At 37.5% G+C, this 19,718-nt stretch overlaps 2 protein-coding genes and 2 long non-coding RNA genes across 4 annotated transcripts; 3 read left to right on the top strand and 1 right to left on the bottom strand.

Annotated features, from left to right (window-relative positions):
- Positions 1-505: 505 nt before the first annotated feature.
- Positions 506-19,572, bottom strand: LOC116292790 (acyl-CoA dehydrogenase family member 10). The gene is made up of 28 exons (XM_089032275.1): positions 19,521-19,572; positions 18,185-18,429; positions 17,563-17,837; positions 16,764-16,922; positions 16,237-16,297; positions 15,625-15,726; positions 15,425-15,519; positions 15,129-15,175; positions 14,983-15,051; positions 14,492-14,585; positions 9,974-10,061; positions 9,566-9,716; positions 9,041-9,186; positions 8,428-8,601; positions 7,982-8,149; positions 6,017-6,183; positions 5,449-5,589; positions 4,782-4,853; positions 4,559-4,624; positions 3,960-4,050; positions 3,581-3,657; positions 3,404-3,485; positions 2,878-2,966; positions 2,630-2,713; positions 2,443-2,537; positions 1,999-2,047; positions 1,522-1,599; positions 506-1,259 (listed from the first exon to the last, which is right to left on the bottom strand). Exons 2-28 carry the CDS (start codon positions 18,414-18,416, stop codon positions 1,113-1,115), a joined length of 3,099 nt encoding a protein of 1,032 aa, XP_088888401.1. The 5' UTR covers positions 18,417-18,429; positions 19,521-19,572; the 3' UTR covers positions 506-1,112.
- On the top strand, positions 8,571-9,275 carry LOC148909798 (uncharacterized). The gene is made up of 2 exons (XR_016120153.1): positions 8,571-8,631; positions 8,930-9,275. It is a non-coding gene; the product is annotated as an uncharacterized LOC148909798 (long non-coding RNA).
- Positions 10,337-11,438, top strand: LOC116292801 (uncharacterized). Its single transcript, XR_004196723.2, has 2 exons — positions 10,337-11,165; positions 11,269-11,438. It is a non-coding gene; the product is annotated as an uncharacterized LOC116292801 (long non-coding RNA).
- Positions 11,995-14,386, top strand: LOC148909797 (trefoil factor 1-like). Its single transcript, XM_089032276.1, has 5 exons — positions 11,995-12,144; positions 12,332-12,394; positions 12,876-13,037; positions 13,545-13,682; positions 14,171-14,386. Exons 2-4 carry the CDS (start codon positions 12,343-12,345, stop codon positions 13,673-13,675), a joined length of 345 nt encoding a protein of 114 aa, XP_088888402.1. The 5' UTR covers positions 11,995-12,144; positions 12,332-12,342; the 3' UTR covers positions 13,676-13,682; positions 14,171-14,386.
- Positions 19,573-19,718: the final 146 nt, after the last annotated feature.

Genomic DNA, 19,718 nt, shown 5'->3' with positions numbered 1-19,718 from the left:
TCTTAGTAGTTTTTTTAGTACGACCTATTGTATTAAAAAGCACTAGATGTTGTTTCTAAAGAAACGGAAAACAACACAGCAAGGTGCTTTTAAAATACGCTTTTCATTCACCCAGATTCACTATTAGATTTAAGAAAAAGAAATTTCCATTGAGTGAATAATGTGCTTGTCTTAATGATTGGCATATCCGTTAAATATATTCCGGACAAAGAAAATAGACTAAATATCTAATAGTCTATTCATTTTTCACTACGGATTGGAAAATGTACTGAAAAAAAACCTGGAAAATATAGATTATTTAGCTAACGAACAAACAAACGAGCAAATAAACAAGCAAACAAACGAACAAACAAACAAGTAAACAAGCGAGCAAGCATACTATACCAATATAAATACACCTAAGCACCAAGAAACATCACGAGAAAATGCAAATATAACATCCATTACTGAAACCAAAATTAAAAATTACCCAAATGTTTAAACTTCCTTTTTTATAGCTAATTTTTATTTTCAAGATCTTATATATGGCTCAACTATAACACGTAAACTTCCAGTAGTTTCTATCAATAAGCACAAGACGACGAAAAAAGAAGATGAAAAAAGGGGATTGCCATGTTTTTCATACTTTATGGCTATTGAAATAAAAGGAAAAACGCAGGCACTTTATGCCTTCTAAATCAAATACATCAAATCTAGTTTGCCATATATATATATATTCAGGTCTATTTAGGTTTAGTCAAATCCAACTAGTGGTCTAACATGGACGCTGAGTTCTAAAGTTATAGCCTGCTAGTAGCAAAAAGTGCTGGCTTTGAAAACCAAAATATTGAATTTAACTTTAATTTAGAACTTGTTTGCATCTATATATTTGACCAACTAGTTGAATTTGACTAAAACAACTAGTCCTCTTGTCTTCATGGCGGCCTATGAATCAATAGCCCCATTCGAGCTCGAGGACTAATCGCTAAATAGTTTTTGAAATACGCCATTTATATGCTCAATAGAAACAATTATAACTCTAGGAAAATTATATATGAAATGATTCTTCTTGTTTCATTGATTTGAATTGATTCCAGCCATCGAAAAATAGTTTGAAAAAATATATATCCCATCTAGAGTGAGTTTGTCTTTCGGAGCTCCATTTTTGCTACTGCGCGCGCATGAACCTCATCAGGACCATCCGCTAGTCTAAGAACGCGGGCCCAGGAGAAGAATTGAGCCAATGGTTGGTCAGAGGACAAACCTTCGCCTCCAAAAGACTGCAAAAAAGAAAAGGGTTTGGTTAGAAAAAGAGGCCATGTTTTTGTCTTTTGTCCTTGTGCATGTGACGTCATAGCAGCCATGTTGATTGACTTAAACAAAAGATTTGGACTTTGCTGCCATGTGTTTTTTGCTTCTATTCTCGTGGGAAGAAATACATATCATAAGAATGGCTGATACGAAAACATCACGTGTTACAAATTCTCATACGTGATTGGTCGTATTTCTTAATGAATATTAATGACCTCTTATGCTCTATACCTGCATTGCTCTGTCAATAACATTCTGTGCCATCTGTGGTGCAGCGACTTTAATCATGGCTATCTCGTGAGCAGCTTCCTAAAATATAAGATGCAAATCTAGTTTCATAGTCTTTCGCTAACCAACACGTGATATAAAACGTGTTGGATTGTGTTACGGTCACCAAGAAGTTCAGATATCGTTCTCGGATTTCCGTACGAATGCACTTACTTTAAAGCAAAGTAAAGAATGCCTATTTCAACAATATAAACACTTTGGAATTCCACGGACTTATCACTGGAACACGATTCACAAATTCTCTGAGACCTAGCTTTGAGCAACGGTGAATTCAAATCTGAAGTATTAGGAGTTAAGTATTGCCCCTTGGGTACTACGGCAAGAAAAGGCCGATAATTAGTGTACAGGATTTACGTTAAAATGAGGATTATAAAATAATCAATCCATCTTTCTTCTAGAAGTGGTAATTCCTACAAGTACCTTGTTTCCCACGGTATCCATAAGATGAGCTGCCTTGAGTGTCAGTAACCTAGAATTGAAGGAAAGACCAAATAAGAAATGACAAACAATATAAATATAAACCTTTACGTTACTAAATTTACTTATTTAGACAAGAATCGCTTGCCATGTTCCAATATTAATCATAAAACCTTTAGTTTGTAATAATGGCCGCCATTTTTTGTTTTCCGCCATTTTCTTTGTTGTCCGCCATTTCGTTTTTGTCGTTGTTGGCGATTTTGTGTATGTGTTTTCTTGTTGGTCCGTCATTTTGTTCATCTCGTTGTCCGCCATTTTGTTTTGCTGTTTACAGATCCGATGTTTCGTTGAATCTTGTCGTCCGCCATCTTTGAAAGATGCGATCCTTTATAACGGTAAGTTTTTCGTTTTTTTTTACTACATAATTGAACGTAAAACCAAACCTACCTCGCTTGTTCAATCTCGATTCTCGAAGCCGCAATATCAGCAAGAATCTTGCCTTGAGTCGCCAGCGGTTTACCAAAAGCAACCCGGTTTTTTACCTGTTGAAAAGATCTGTTAGTAAACGTGTGGGATTTTGGCAATAAAATTCAACGCAGAAGAAACAAAAATATCCTTGAAAATATTTAAGTACCCTGTCCAACATCAGCTCTAGAGCCCGCTCTGACTGTCCTATTAGTCGCATACAGTGATGAATACGTCCTGGTCCGAGGCGACCCTGTAGAAATACGATATACGTAAGTATCTGTGAAGAAGCCATGTTATTATATCAGTGAAAAAAAGGGTTTCGCTAGGAGCCGACGAGGTGGATAAGTTAAAAGAGGAGATGGGAGCAGAGGAGAAGAACTGACCTCATTTGTACGTAGGGGATGCATAGTTTACCTGTGCAATCTCGAACCCTCTTCCAGGCCCCAACAGCATGTTTTCTTTAGGTACTCGAACATCTTCGAACAACACCTCGCCATGACCAGCTGCGCACAAGAAATTTATAAGTTAAACTCGTAGGGGAAATTCTTAAAACAAGGTTAACACAGAATAAGGATACGCGTGAAAAAAAGTATACAAAAATTCTTCTATATAACTGCAATATATCAACATTCCTGAAGATTTACACCTCGAAACTAGGAAATGTTGTTTGAACTAAATGACAAGGCATTCTGTGGGCCTGCGTAAAATAAAGTACGTAACATTGTCATGTTCTATGGACCAGTTACTAGGTTATTCAGTGCCTTTTGTTTACGTTTGCAGCACTCGTGAATATTGGATATTACTGTTAGCAGTAAAGCGGAGTATATCTCCCTCTATTAAGCAGATACCTCGCCTGGTGTCCGCTTAATAAAGGGTGTCAGCGTAATAGAAAATCATAGTATTGAGTATTGCGCAATAATAAAGTATTAATTATTATTACCTGGTGGGTCTTCATAGCCGAAGACGGACAAAGGACGTATTATCTTGACGCCAGGAGCGTCCATCGGAACCAGAATCATGGCCTAATGAGAACGAAGAATTGCAGTAAGTAATCGCGTAATAAGTCGTGATACATGTCCTATAATTGACACTGGTGTTTTTCTCTCTATTGGGTTACCTGTTGTTTGTGTTTGGGTGCTCCAGGGTCCGTTTTGCCCATGAAGATTGCCAGTTTACACATCGGGTGAAGAGCACCTGATAAAAATAATAAAAATAAAATATTGATAAAATAATAATGATGATGATGATGATGATGATGATGATAAATGACAACAATCAGTGTTTTAAATTCAATTTACAACCAAAATGTATCGATGAGCAATGAGCAAATCTTTTCTCTTTAACGGAAAGATTCAGGTAGCATACAAGTCACTAGCCTTTACTGCAATGCATCATGGGATGAATGTGATTGCGCTGCTGTCCCATGATCCAATGCGCATCGAAATGATCCGGGAACATGACGTAAACAAGTTTTGAATGATCAAATAATATATTACCAGATGTCCACCACTTTCTGCCATTAATAACGTAATGATCCCCGTCTAGTCGTATGGATGCCTCGATGTTCGTAGCATCTGAAGAAGCCACCTTAATGTTGTGTATAATAAAACAGAAAAGGATACGAGAAATTAATAAATGTATATCTATTTCAAGAAAAGTTGTCGGAGTCAAAGGCAAAGGCGACAAGCGATAGGAGATAGGTTATTCCACTGAGACCCAAGAATAGCAGGGTCACTCGTGTTTCTTATTATTATTGTCGTCAAGATATGAAGGTTATTGTTAAGATATTCAGTGTTTGTTGTTTGTTTGCAATCAACGAAACTATTCTTTGTAACACCTCGATTACTCGTGTTCTTGGACTGAATCACCTATCGCTTCTCGCGAATCTCCTTTGGTTCCCGCAAAGTTTTTTTGAAATATATGTGTATGGAGCAACGGGAACACAGAGGAAGGAAGCGAAGAAGAAAGAGGGAAGAGAGGACGAGAAAAACACTACGATAAAACAAGCAGGCTGCTGAAGACATATAGCACGGTACAAAAACTACCAAAATGAAAATATCCAATAAAGCATGTCATGTTTCACTTCTGTACCTACCTGCGGTTCTGTCATTGCAAAACAGGATCTTATTTTCCCATCAAGAAGAGGATTCAGCCATTCATTCTACATCAAAAAAGCAATATTTATTCATATAAATCTGACTTTTATTTCATTTGACCCATCAGCCTATATTCAATACTCTGAATAACTAAATGAGAAAAGCTAGAGATGCCTCTCTTTTACGCTCTTTGACGTATATTTATTCCATCTATGTCTTTACCTTTTGTTCGTCAGTTCCATATCGTATCAATACTTCCATATTCCCAGTATCGGGAGCTGAGCAATTGAACACCTGAAACAAGTAACATAAAGGTAAGAAACAACGCCTTCCGGTGTAATTACTCTCTCACCAGTTGCCCGTTTAGTTTTGGTGACTTCAAATACCCGTTCGCCTTATTTTGGCCGTGTTATTTGAAAGAGTTCTAAAATCTCGTTGAGCAGTGAAATATTCTTTAAAGATCATGAAAAGGAATCGCAAAAAAAGGTTTGCAAAAGATGAAGTGAAATAAAGGAAAATCATAAAAAAGTGGCCGTTTTCGCCGTTTTCGGGAAGAAAAACGGTCAATCTAAAACTCTTTAATACCTTTCTTTAACAGACTTTATGTTATAGAGTGGTTTCACCGCAACCACGTCGTATGGCGAAACGAGAATTTTGTTTTTCTTTTTGGAAACGAAATCTCTCGTCACGAAAAAATATTGCATTACACCTGCCCTACAACATGGATGCCGTGAAAGCACTCCTTTCCCTTAAGCGAGAAATACGACTGATAATAGACAAAGATATGATACTCAAGAGCATAAGTTATGAACTGAAATGGGAGAATATCAAAAAGGCATTGCCTTCTTCCATTAGATGTACATTTTTGGGACAACATTAATTTTGTTACCTCTGGTGCGAATACTGATTTTCCCATTTGCTCGCAAAGGAAAGCATAGTCCATGTTAGTCAGACCGGCGCCGTATTTTCCTTGTGGATCTGCCTCAACTGGAATGAAAAGATTCCAAAGTCCTGCTTGTTTAGCCTTTTCCTAAAACAATAATAGAATAGAACATGAATGAATGGATAGTGATGGTGAGGTTGCTGTGGTGGTGATGGTAACGATAACTGCTGCTGACGTTGACTGACAATGATGGCAATGATGCTGATGACTTGTGATCATGTTGATGATAGTGGGGGCGTTGGATGATGACCTGATGATGAATGATAATGTATGGCGATTCTAGTGCTGATGATAGACACCCCACATCGTGCCAACAGCAAGGGAAAACCCAAATTGTGCGATCAAACGCAAAATTGGATAGCAAAGCAATAGTCTTTTTTTTCATCGAAAATCCAATTCTTCCTCGTGAGAAATACTTCTATATCTTCCGTCGTTCAACAAGTTCACCATTAAGAAACATTGCAAGGTTCTTTAATACTAAACAACAGACCTTTTCAGGACTATCTTCTCGTACCTTTAACTCGTCTATTTTAGGATGCGGAGTCCACTTGTCCTCTGAACAATAGTACGTGTTCAACTCTTTTTCTATGGGTAAGATGTTCTCTTCAACGAACTCTTTAACTTGTTGATGAATGCTTTGAACTCGAGGCGAAAGAGCACTGACAGATACAGCTAACAACCCTACGTGAGATAAACGATTAGAGGGGACTGATTCGTAGACCGGGACATTGTGCAGTCTCTGCAGCATCCGAACTCATTACGATAAAAAACGACGTGCTATGATAACTAGACGATGAGTCGGCGAAAGACTCGGTGAAGTTTTTCGAAACTATTTCCACAATTGTTACATTTTTTTAAATATACCCTACGGTTGAAAGTTTTTTAAATTTCAAGATAGGTTAGCAATTCATAAAACGCTCCATTTACTCTAATTCAGACTGTAAACTCAGTAGAAACAGTGTTATTGAAAAATCTCTTTTGTTCCGGTGAAATTAAAAAACCTTTGCCAAAATGGCGACTGAAAATTCAAATGAGTTAAAATTATAAAACTATAAAAGAGCACCTTTATCTCAGTATAATTAGTTGAATTCATTTGAATTTGCGGCCGCCATTTTTGCAAAGTGTCTCTTGCGAGAAGTAAGAAAAGAGTAGTGTGTACTGTAGTTGTTAAACTGGTAAACATCGGGTAATTCACGGGTAAGTATGAATCTAATGGTACCACCATGGGCATAGACCCCTTGTGACGTCAAAGCAGCTCGATCTGGGGGACAAAACAAGAGAATTCCAATCTCCTGAGAATTGGAACCTATTTTTTTGTCCCCCAGATTGAGCTGCTTTCCAAAGTGCTTCAAGGGGTCTATTAAGCCTTAATAAATAGCTTTTATAACTGCAAAACGGCTCGATACGTGACAATGTCACAGCACGCTCATTCTTTGAGCCAATCAGAGTGCACGCACTGCTTGGGCAACCAATATACTACACGGACACGGTCACAGACATGGAACGGCACATCAACTTTGCTATAAGTGTGAAAAACCATTTGTCGTTTTGGATGAAAGGAGAAGTGAAAAACAAAATGACGAATAACACCAGTTATCTAGCAAACTATACTTCACTATTTATTGTAATCCATACAGACTACATTGACAACTTGATTCAACAGTAACAAATATAAGCAATAGTACAGAAAATACAGCTTTTTCAAGCAAAGGTATATTTTACTTTTTAGCTAATATTTCTGTTGAAACATTTCATGTTCCCGATAGCTATAGAATTCTTTGAATTTCCAATACAAATACTTTTTATCAAGTTATTTGTTAATTTATTTGTCTACTTTCTTTGTTTAGAGTGACTTTACACCCACCATGAAACAGAACTATTCGTGTGTTGTGAAAGATGAAGAAATCAAGTACAACTGTATTCCAATCCATTGCTTGACATCTAATGTCTCTTGCCCCAACGAACCAGAGTAAGAGACCTCTTATTATTTATAACCCGGGGGGAGGGTCTGTGGAGCTTTTTGTTACGACATCAAAGATTAACTAATACTCACCCTACCCCACCAAGAGGCGCTTTTGCTATCTTTTCACGATCCCTCCTCAATTACTGTTTTTCAATTATTCCCAAGAGATTGAAATAACGAAAGATATGGCGGCCATGTTGGTTGATATAACAAAAGAATTTATAAACAAATCCTGTTAAATTCCACCAAGATTGCAGCTATGACGTAACCCCCCACCCCCGGCGTCTGCTTGCCTCGCTAGTGAGAACCAGTCTTCAACCTGCATAGGCCAACACACTACTATTTCATGGGGAAATAAAATTACTCAATTTACTATTCTAAGCATAATTTTCGTTGCCTATTAGATAAGCTACCGATCTATCACCATACATAATATCCAAATGTTCCTTAACGACAAATGTTGCCACCACGAGTGCTCATATTTGGCAATAATGATGGAGGACAGTTATTGAGTACCTGTAGCATGATTGTTAGCGCTTGTGCTGTACATTCTCTTGCCGCTGGGAGTTTCTCCACTTCCGCTTGGGTTTGAGTTGTTTTCTTTAGCAGCGAACGACCAACCTTTCTCGGCCATTGTCTCAGCCAACATCCCAACAGCCTCGGCATTTTCACTGCTCGCTTGTCCTAAGAAGATGAAGAGGATATTGCTAAATTGTTTTTTTGCTTGGTCTGCTTGCTTATTTGTTTGCTTATTTGTTGTTTGTTTGTTTGCTCATTTGTTTGTTTGCTTGTTGTTTTGCTTGTTTGTTTGTCTGATTGCTTGCTTGTTTGTCTGATTGCTTGCTTGTTTGCTAGTTTGTTTACTTGCTTGTTGTTTGTTTACTTGTTTGCTTGCTTGTTTATTCAACAGTTATCTCTTTTGTGATGCCTGTGGTTCATTCAAAACAGGAATCCCACGTTACCTTGAAGAGCTCTTTTATAGACGCCTTGGAGAATAGCAGCCACTCTGAAGAATGCGAACGCCATGTAAAAGTTCCAGGTTGTTACGGGCAGCATAGCGGCTCTACTACAGTACATCTGCATGTATTGAAGATCTGTTGGGATCCCGAGGGATTCTGGGTCTCTGTCACCAAAACCTGTGCAATGGAAGATTTCAAGTATCAGAGGTAACATCTCCGAGTTAAATCTAGGTCACGTGAACTACCCCCTAAATGAAGCAGTTGTGTCAAAATGAAGCCCAAAAATGAAAAGACCAATTTGACATAAGAAAGACAGTAAAGATTCAGTTCATGTCTTAGGATGTAAGATAAATATACTGAGCATCGGATATTTTATTATGATTTGTAACGGGAAAAGTGCACTGAAGACCCTGCTGTTCAGTACCCCCATACAGTGGGTATATTCACAGTACAGCTTTATTATTTGGATTTGGATACAACTCAAATAGAAAATATTATTCTCTAGGGAATGACGCACGTGGTCTGAAATGGGAAAACATTACGCCCAAGGTAAAGAGGTCTATTGCTGCTTGGGTCTATTTTCAAAGGGATATTTTTAAGACAAACAAAAGCTGACCTCTGAGGGAAGGAAACTCAGGTGGCAGATGATGTGGCAGACAGTTGTAGGCCAGGTCAGATAAAGGGTCTCCAAGAGTGGACAACTCCCAGTCTAGAACAGCTATCACTTCTGGTTTAGTCTCGTGGAATATCAGGTTATCGAGTCTAGCAAAACAACAACAAATAACATACTCAAAATAACAATAATAATAATGTAAAATTTTCTAGGTAAATCATAAATGGTTGTTATCCCATTTTGAAACTGCATTTAATGTCATTGACGACATGACTGACGTCAAGATTTCTCTTCAATTATGCGTTTGGCCCAATGTATTATTTGGTACCAAAACTATTTTTTAATTTTTTTGGAGATGATTTCAACGTAAAGCACAAGTGCTGTAACGCGGAACGATTCAAAAATCCGAGCAAATCAATCGCAGTATATCTTCCATTAAAACCATCAACAACACATTGTATGACAGAAAGGAAAGTAACAACATACTGTATGACAGAAAGTAAAATTTTCTTGCTACTGATTGGTTACCTGTAATCCCCATGAACAACAGTTGTCTTCTCACTGGTAGGTATGTTCTCACCCAACCACGTGATCAACCTATCCATGGCAGGGATGTCACGTGTCTTGCTTGCTTCATACTGTTTGCCCCATCTTTCTAATTGTCTACGTACATAGTTACCTACAAAAAAAATTTGTCTTAAAAAATAAATAAATTTTAAAAGGGCACTCCATGAAGAAGTCCACTTTAATATAAATCTTCAAAAAAATACGTTTACAAAATATCCGGAAAATTACAATTTTCGAGAAAAATAGAGCTTCAAAATAACGTGGGCGCAGAACCAAGCAGCGGATGCTGTTTTATGAATTCATTGAATAAACTCGTAGCGACCGAAAAAGTACTAGTTAGCAAGTGTTAGATGGAAAGAGGTGTACTACCTTTTTTCCCATAATCACTGAGACCCGCTTCCTCTATATCTACACTATGGATCTTGTAGAGGACCGCGTTCATGGCTTCGTAAATTTCCTGAAATTGAAATTGAATACTACATTGAATTTGTTTCCATTTTGGAAGCTCGTGCAATGAAGTGCGCTGATTGGTAGATTCATTCTAGTACTTTCAAAGTTGAGAATAGAAAACAAAACGAAATGGAAAGGGAAAGGAAAGAAGAAAAAAAATAAAGGAAAAGAAAAGGGGAGAATAACGCTTGACCTTGGTCCACACATTCAAAACGAGCGTGGATACAGATTCTGCACTAAATTAAAGTCAGGGGAGGGGTGGGGGCAGATGCTTATGAGAATCGATAGGTTCTTGGCCCACCCCTTCCCGTACTCCCCATAGATCTGCCACTCCAATGTTTCACTAAGTAAATACCAGCGTGGGCCGATAATCAACGATGATGTATCATCCCACCTTCTTTCTGTAATGTACACGTTACATACGCTTCAAGTAGTGAAAGACTCTAATAATTCACGAGTCTTCTTATTTACAAAGACCATAGTTAGCTACTTTGCAAATAATTACCAATTACTGTCTTGATGTTATTAATCTGCTTTTATTGTAGATGTTCTAACGGCATAAAACTTGTTATCTTGGCGTGAATCAAAGGAGAAATCGGAAGGAAAACGATACAATTTGAATTAATTCGGAATTTGTTATCATAATGGGACGAATATAGGAACTTGAGACATGAATAGCTTAGATTAGCTATTGAATGTCAAAGTGTCTCGAGATAGATGTTGAACTTATCTTTTGATAGCCGTTATGGTAGTGTCAAAAGACAAATGAGTTTAGGAAACGATGTAAAAACATTTGCGAAATATTAGTCATTGTGTAATGATTACTTGATCCCACGCCAGAGAATCAGATAAGCTATTCTCTTTCTTTTTTTCTCTTCCGATTCACCCATTTCTTTTGCTTTGCCGTTATGCTTTCACACTTTAAACTATCTGAAAATATGTCGTTTTTTAAGCACTGGGTACAGCTAACTCTTACATGGAATTGAACTTTGTGTTGGGTTTTGCGGAGGCGCAGAAACCGGAGAAAAACCGCCCCGAATCAAGAGAGAGACCCAACAAACTCTACTCATATGTGATGCTGAATCCAAGAATCCAACACCAGACCCCAGAGGTGAGAAGTGAGAGCACTACCGATACGCTATCCTTGATGACCGAGAAAAGATTCATGCCATAGTTTAGCGCCCTTTTTCTAACATTTTCTATTTTTCTAACAGTCCTCGTCCAAGACCGTGATGAAATTAATTGAAGCTATTGTCAACTATAAACTGCCTCCTTATTCATGCTATTTGCCTTGAGGTCTGACGATTCTGTCTCGTTTGCCTTCGTAGTCTGGCAGGATAACAATTCCCGATAAAATCTTCAGTTATATGGAAATTGAAATATTTGACACGTTTTATTACATGTTGATATTTTCTCAGAAAAATGAATATATCTACGAAATGCTATCCCAAATAGAATTGATAATATTAATACAATGGGTTTATCAGATAATTATTTTTTTCCTGATAATCACTTAAAAGATCTATTTTGGAAATTGGATTGGGTAAAATCCACCAGAGTCGAAATTGTTGTCCGAAGACTAGGAGTTTCATAAAGTATTTCTAAGTTCAGCATAAAAACGCTGGTAAAGTATTGATGGGTTACAAGCATTCCCAAGAGAGTCTTTTGTTAAATGGTACCAACATGGCCACGATGACGTAACGTGCAATCGAAGAATACTGTTGATAAAACAGTTGAAATAATTCTGAATTAAGATGTCAAGATTTTTGGGAAAATATATTCATTCTCTTGAGAAATATAAGAAGTGGGTAACATTTTGGAATGCTTTTTTGATAAAATACGGCCAATAAATATCGCATGACTTAATCATTCGAAATAAAATCTTTCATTATTTGTTGAAAAGGGCTTTCAAGTGCTCAAATGGAACTGTTGAATTAGATTTGGACAGTTTTGATAAGATATGTTAGCACCAGTCATGTTGCTGGGATACTAAAACTACACGTTATACAAGCAAGCCGAAACGGTCTTTAATATCACTAAGACGACTAACTCTCTCAGACTACAGGAACAACAGTCACAATCAAGCCAAGGTAAGTTGCAGTCGAGAAATCATTATTCCACTTTAAATCGTTTTAGCTCTGCATAGAAAGCAAGAAGACAATGAAGTTTGAATACGAGAATGTTCCTCATTCTTCATGCTTGAATTCAATGTCGTGTTGTTATTCATTTAATCTTTTTTTTCTTAGCAAAAAGTAAAATATTTATTTTGTATTTCAGGAACTTTCAAAATGTATCAAGCGTTGTTTTTTGTGGAAATTCTCCTCGTATCCTTATGCTATGGTAATATGTCACTTTCTTATTTGCGTAGAGTTTTGCGTTTGGCGACTCGGCTCTTTTGTTATTCATTCAATATACTGTATTTTGTTTTTTATAGACGAAAACTCGACATTAAATATACGAAATAGAGCGTGTTTCGTATGAGTTGGAAACGTAGGGTAATGACTTACAGCACGACACGACATCCATTCCCGTAACATTGAATTGGCTTCCCATAAGAATTCGTATGAGTGGGAAACATACGGTACTGACTTACAGCACATACACGGTACGACATGCTGTAACCTTGAAATGGTATTCCATATAAGAATAGTTACCGTATGAGTGGGAAACATACGGTACTGACTTACAGCACATACACGGTACGACATGCTGTAACAATGAACTTAAGCTTTTCATTGTTTTCCACTAATTTATCTAACCTACGAAAACCGATGTATGCTCAAGGTACTGTTATCCAAACTCCCATCTGTTTTTCCCTCAGGACAAATGCCTTTTTTCCTTGCAAAGGAGTGTGATGTTAGCCCAATGTCTCGAGAGAGGTGTGGCGCTGAAGGGATAACAGAAGCTGAATGTGCTGGTAAAGGCTGTTGTTTCTCACAAAGATCCCTTCCCAACATCCCACAATGCTACACGAAAACTTCTGGTATGTATGTGTCGAATTATTCTAATCAGAGTATCTGTTGAATGCTAACACTGGATAACTTGGCCTATTTGTTGTGTGCTTCTTCTATCTTAGTTTGTCGAAGTACTAATTATCCGTGTTCTGTACACGTATACTTTTCCTAATTTCTTCTACATAATCTTTTCTCCTTCTTTGTTTGTACCGCGCGTCCTTTATCTATAATGCATCTTTTCGTATCATGTGCTATGCCACGCGTCTCTCCCTACCATATGTTCCCTAGCTACACTGTTTTCCTATGTTATCTTCATAGTCCTCTACCAGCTCGTTACGTCCTCTACAGTTCATCTTTTCCTATCATGTGGCATCCTTGACATGCCACGCGTCTGTCCTATCATTTGTTTGATGTTTCTTGTTTCTTTCCTATTCTCGGTGTTTTCCTAGAATCTTTTACAGCACATTATTCCCCTGGTATAGTCTAGTTACTTTACCGCTTCCTTCAAAGAAATATAACTATCCATATGATAACAGGTACGTGTTCAGTCTTCCCAATGAACCGAGTGGAATGTGGTCATTCCTTGCCAGAACTCGTCTGCAAGGCGAGGGATTGTTGTTACGAGAGTGGGTTAAACGGCATTCCAAGTTGTTACCAAAAGGAATAAGGCTACGGTAAGAACTACTACTACTACTACTAATGATAATAACGGATTATTCAATAGATTCCACTTGGCAGCACCATTGAAATATCTACGTGATACTGAATAAACGAAACAAATTACGACGCGACGGACGGCATATACTCAAAATAAGAAAGCACTCGCCTATCACCTTTGAGGTCTAAGGTTTAGTCCTGAATAGAGTTTATAAGGCCTCTCCCTAGGTTCAAGGGTTTTTCTTTTGGTTCTCCGGTTTCCTTCCTTCCCCAAAAGCTACCAATCGTCATCTATGACTTAGTCATGCCCTGACTTTGATATTTTTCAATGGCATCGATAAATTTGAACACCATCATTATCATGATCATGAAATGCCTTCATGTAAGAGATGGCATAGCCAATTTGCATTCATCGAGGTAACGTGTGCCTACACCTCTCGGATTATTTTACTATAACTAGAATCTCTTTCTGCTTTTGATTATCCTCTGTTTTTCTACTCAACAGACAAAATACGTTCAGATACAATGAATAAAGATTGTTACAGCCGAACTTAAAAAGAGGTTAACGCTAAAGTAAGGTTAATAATTTAAAGTTAACGTTAAATTAAAAAATCTTAATATGAATTAAGAAGTTAAAACAATAAAACCAGTTCACATTATGTACAATAGCATTTCACTCCTCCCCCTGACGGGGACAAACTAATAAATTCATTTTCCCAAATCTGGCCTTATACATCGATACGAACGCAAAACGCGCACAACAATAATTTAAAATTACAATATCTAACGAAGAAGAAAGGAAAACCGTAGAAATAGGTTCGATTACCTTGCGTTGCTGTTTGGTCATTTCTGGTAGTGCGGGGTCTTGGAATATTCTCCCACTTGTATACTCCATGATGTAGAATGGTGTACCGACAACGCTAAAAACATAAACGGCAGTGATGCTCAGACTTACAGTTTTTTCTTTAGTTTGAAATTTGACTTTTTACCCATTTACTATGTAGTAACTTCAGTACGCGCGCTCTTGGTTCAAACCCTTTACTCAATCCTCTCACTAATATACCTGATGCAAACCCTTTTCTTTATTCAATTCACACTCTTACCTGATGTCAATCAGCACCAACAACAGTCTTTCTGAAGTCTATACTCCCACCCACACAATTACACTCGATACTCATCGTACAATCCTGGATTCAAACCCTTAACTTTATCATGTCTTTGTTCGTTTGTTGGTATGTCTGTCTGTCTGTCTGTCTGTCTGTCTGTCTGTCTGTCTGTCTGTCTGTCTGTCTGTATGTAGGTATGTTTGTTTGTTACCTGCTGTCCTCACAAAGAGCTAACGTCTTGGGGACTGGAACACCAGCAGCCTTCATAGCCCGCATAATTCTGCAAGTATTTACAGAACTCTGTTAGACATTACTGCTTCAGGGTCATTCACAACAAAACTAGAAAGTCATGTCTACCTGAATTCTCGTTCAACTGCATGAGCTGATGGCAACAGAGTTCCTGACTGTAAGCAAAACAAAAAACAGAACACATAACTCTTTCCCTGATTTTTTACTGGATAAATATAAATATGAATGGACTTTCACCTCCTCAAAACCCTCATCAATAAATGGTGAAAGTTTGAGATTATTGTATCTTTGTTATTTTCTTGCATCTTTTCCTGGGGTCAGAGAAATAATTCCTTACTAGGGCAGTAACAGATAATTTCTAGCATATCTTAGTCTGTAAACTAGGTGATAACTATGATCCTTACTGGTTTTTTTCTCAACACAAGCTTTTTCCCACCATACTCTATGTAGTAAGTTGGATTGGACTGACCATGTTGGAATTGCTGGATGAAAGGAGGTCCTGTAAGTGAATTCAACAAGGAAGTGTCCAACTTTTATACATACATCTGTAATTCTGAGATCAGTAAAAACCAGTGGTAGATTTATCAGATGGATTTTTACTTACTGTCATGAGTGAGGTCTAGTACTTTTCGTAAATATCTGGCGAGTGAATCGACAGGAATCTCATGTTTCTTACTGACCGGCTTTGTTCCTTTGATAGCATTCACTGGAACAAGCAAATGAGGTTAAATTATTGATGGATGGATGGGTGGGTGGGTGGATGGATGGATGGATGAGTGGATGGATGGATGGATGGATGGGTGGGTGGGTGGGTGGATGGATGGATGGACGGATGGACGGATGGATGGATGGACGGACGGATGGATGGGTGGATGGATGGATGGATGGATGGATGGATGGATGGATGGATGGATGGATGGATGGATGGATGGATGGATGGAACTAGCAAGCAAATAAGATAAGAGCAATAGACCATTTTCTTAAGGTTGCATGTGCATCCAACTCGACGGGCAACAAAACTGAAAAACGCAAATTCAGTAAAATAGAGAAGACCATTTTATATTTCATTAAGAGAATAATCAATTTTATGAATTCTTATCCAAAATTTTTTCATAGCAATGCATGATAATACTCTTGTTCTGGTATCTTGGCCTGTCAAGTTCCTTAAATTTGGATGCGCACGCAAAAGTCTATTAAAGTAATGTGTGCCTTATACCTTGCAAAGGAAAATTGAGAATCGATTCAAGATCCTTGACAGCATCAGAAGGACTTGAAACCTAAAGTTTTTTTGCAGATTACAGTTTTAATTTATAAGAAATCTAAAAATATTAATAAGCATCACATACTGTATGGTAGAAGATAATATAGGTAAGTTGTAGTGCTTGGGAACGAGGTTATTCCGGGCGAAAGCCCTTGGAATTAAATTCGGAAAAATTAATTTCCGACCTCGCTGGGAATCGAACCCACGACCTTCGGAATTGTACTACCGATGCTCTACCAGCTGAGCTAGAGGTCAGACTGAGAGCAGGCCGGGGTGAAATAGATGTTAGGTCGCGGTAATTATGATGCAAAGATGAGAGTATGTGGACCGCGTGGCACTAATGAAATAGTAGAAGATAATATAGGTAAGTTGTAGTGCTTGGGAACGAGGTTATTCCGGGCGAAAGCCCTTGGAATTAAATTCGGAAAAATTAATTTCCGACCTCGCTGGGAATCTGTATGGTAACATATTCCATAATATACCTTGATAGTTTGAAATCCAATTTCCCGAGCAGTTTTCAAGTTGATTCCAAGATCATCTAGGAACACAATTTCCTCTGGTTTCACACCCAATCTGTCCAACAAGGTGAAATATATCCCTCGCTCTGGTTTACGGATATTTTCAACAGCTGATTCGACAACCTTTGAATCAAAAGATACCTGTATATTAGTCATATATACGAGGGCCATAGCCACTATGAGGCAAGCAAGGTAGTTGGAAATGTCCCTCAATACTATATAAATTGTATTTTCAAAAACAAGTTGGTGGGGGAAGTGAGATACCACTGAGCCTCCCTAGGTCTAGTTCCTCCCTCCCTAAATCCTGCTCTAGATTTTTTTGCCTTGGTAAGCATTTTGGTCTGGCTAAGGCCTTGTATGCATGTACATGCTTATCACCCATAGTATGATTTGAACTGCATTCATATTTTGGCAGAACAATTTTCTGTGAGTACGGTAGCTTTGATTTACTGTCTTCAGTTTTTGTTGTTCTTGATCATATAAACAAAAAGAACTTTTACCCAGACTCAAAAAATTTTCATTTGAGCATGAACCTAGCTCTGCTCAAAGGGTAATAACAATGAGGTTAATTAATTAGGATAACAGAAGGAACTATGAAAAAGATTTTTAAAATGTAACATATGTTTTGTTGAACATACACGGAGTGATTGTTCAATCTGGAAAGCTAGCAGCTCTTGACTAGAGAACTTGACACCAGGTAAAATAGTGTTATCATGATGTACTTTCATTTGGATGTCAATTCTATGAATTCAAAGTCTCTTACCACATCAAAGTCATTCGCATCCACTGGAAGGAAAGTTTTCCCATTTTTCATGAACCAGTTATTTGTTACAAGAGCTGCTTTCAGACCATGTGCCCTTATTGCTTTTATTGCTGCAAGCATTTCTGGGTATGGTTTTGCAAAGGTACTCGTCTGGATTTCATCCAACAAACTCTCAACACTAACTGATTTATCAGTCATTGTCTTGAGAATTGAGGCAAATTTTTCAGCAAATTCTTCTGGAGGTAGTTTCCCCATCTCAAGGAGAGCCCAAGGACCTGGTTCAAAAAAAAATCATGCAATCAAGAACACTATGGCAAGGGACTAACAATCATTATAGAGTCTAGGACTCCTGAATCTACTCTTAGATGATGCCAATCCTGCATTATCTACATTTGCATTTATTAACATGCAATATATACTGCAACATTAATGCAAGCTAATAAAATTCATTTAATAAAATGAGACAGAGATGGTGGGGTGGGGTGGGGTGAGAGAAATAGAGAGAGAAGGAAAGTGTAGACAATTGAAGTAGTAATTAAGACAACACACTTTGAAGTCACTCGATTTTGCAAGTTAATAAATGTAGGATGCAATGTAATCGATAGTCATAACAGTGCACTACCTTGGTCACCTCCAGCCCTTATTGCACTGCCGATTGCTCCTTTTGGTAAACCATGTTGAACTTCAAACCTGCCGAAGATTTCATTGGGTGAAGGAATCACCACCCCTCCCATGTCAAATGCTACAGCCTTAGGTTTGAATGATGCCTCTGTGCTGGCACATCTCCATAGCAACAGGCTTGTTGTTGGATGTAGCCGTACAGCTCCTTGTCTCAAACGCAGCAAGCGAAACATAATGAATAAAAGTCTGATAAATAAATGGAAATACAAAACATTGAAATTTTTTAATGTTTAATATATACAACTCTATATGATCACCATGGTTACTAGCATACAATTATCTCCTGATAAACATTTCTGTTTTCAATCATAGAAAATTGAAATGCCACTATCATCTTCATATTGATATGATACACTGATACGTGCACACAATACTCTATGCATTCAGTGACCATGCATAATATAGTTCCAAGTCATTGTTGGAGATTCCGCGCATATCAAATTTATACTTTTTATCATTCATCGAAACTCCAACCTCAGCTTGGAACTATTATTCATGGACATTAGAAACACTGACGCAGCTCACACTAGATTTTAGCTAGTTATCTCTTATTATTCATGGTCACTGGACAGAACTGTAAAATGGAGTATTTCCAAAACATTGAAGCAGAAATTTGAATTGCATTACTAGATTGATGTAAAAAATGAATCATGTATCTGCATATTTAATCAGTTCCCTTAGGGTGGGCTACCCTGTGGTATTTTCTTGTAAGCAAAAGGTTTAAAATTTAATAATTTGATTTGAAATTTAATACTCAAGCTATTTTTCTTAAGCAGACTGGATTTTAAACACAAAATGTAGGTTTTTATCTAGCATCTTAATAGTGCCTTAAATTTGAAGCACAAATTTGGCCTCAGAGAGGGGAAGAGGGGGGAGACGATTAACACGAATATGAGGGGGAGCCGTTTGTGGACAAAGGAATGGAATATATCGATGTTACGTTGGCATATAATAACTGGATGAAATCATTTGCATTGCACAAAAGGTCATACAAACATGAAAAAACATATGCAAACATCGCAACGTATAAACTTTTTGCAACGTTTTATGAATTATCTTAGTTCCCTGTAAATCACAAAGTAGATTACGTCTTATCTATTGAACTAGATTCCAAAACAAACAAAAAAGCGCAAAATTTTCCAACGCCAGAACATGCGTTTTTATACCAAACTATTTGCATCGCACTCTAAAACTGCTAAAACATGATATCTACTTATAACATAACTCACTAATAGGGAAAACGGAGTATTAATCAATAAGAATATCAATAACAATACCTTTCGTGCTGAAGCACGCGCGACTATAACACCATCTACGTGCAAGACTGTGAATCCAAAAATATATTCGATCGATATTTACTCGTTAACCTTTCGACGAATTATCGACTGGATAATTAATTTCAAAAAAATATTGATGATTCTTTAATAAATATAAAAAAAGATATTACTTATAATTATTTCATTAAATTATTTCTA

The sequence above is a fragment of the Actinia tenebrosa genome, unplaced genomic scaffold (assembly GCF_029948245.1).
Source record: "Actinia tenebrosa isolate PJP-AT-01 unplaced genomic scaffold, QUT_ActTen_1.0 PGA_scaffold1__47_contigs__length_23844297, whole genome shotgun sequence".
Taxonomy (NCBI): Eukaryota; Metazoa; Cnidaria; class Anthozoa; order Actiniaria; family Actiniidae; genus Actinia; species Actinia tenebrosa.
This window is presented reverse-complemented; position numbering and strand designations above follow the sequence as displayed.

Bases quoted from the DNA above. Each gene is read 5' to 3' on its own strand.
- LOC148909797 (XM_089032276.1), top strand. From the start codon at position 12,343: ATGTATCAAGCGTTGTTTTTTGTGGAAATTCTCCTCGTATCCTTATGC. The intron at 12,395-12,875 runs GTAATATGTCAC...TTTTTCCCTCAG, and splicing joins CCTCGTATCCTTATGCTATG to GACAAATGCCTTTTTTCCTT. The intron at 13,038-13,544 runs GTATGTATGTGT...ATATGATAACAG, and splicing joins ATGCTACACGAAAACTTCTG to GTACGTGTTCAGTCTTCCCA.
- LOC116292790 (XM_089032275.1), bottom strand. From the start codon at position 18,416: ATGTTTCGCTTGCTGCGTTTGAGACAAGGAGCTGTACGGCTACATCCA. The intron at 4,854-5,448 runs GTAACAAAATTA...TACTTGTTTCAG, and splicing joins AATCAGTATTCGCACCAGAG to GTGTTCAATTGCTCAGCTCC. The intron at 4,625-4,781 runs GTAAAGACATAG...TTTTTGATGTAG, and splicing joins ATGGAACTGACGAACAAAAG to AATGAATGGCTGAATCCTCT.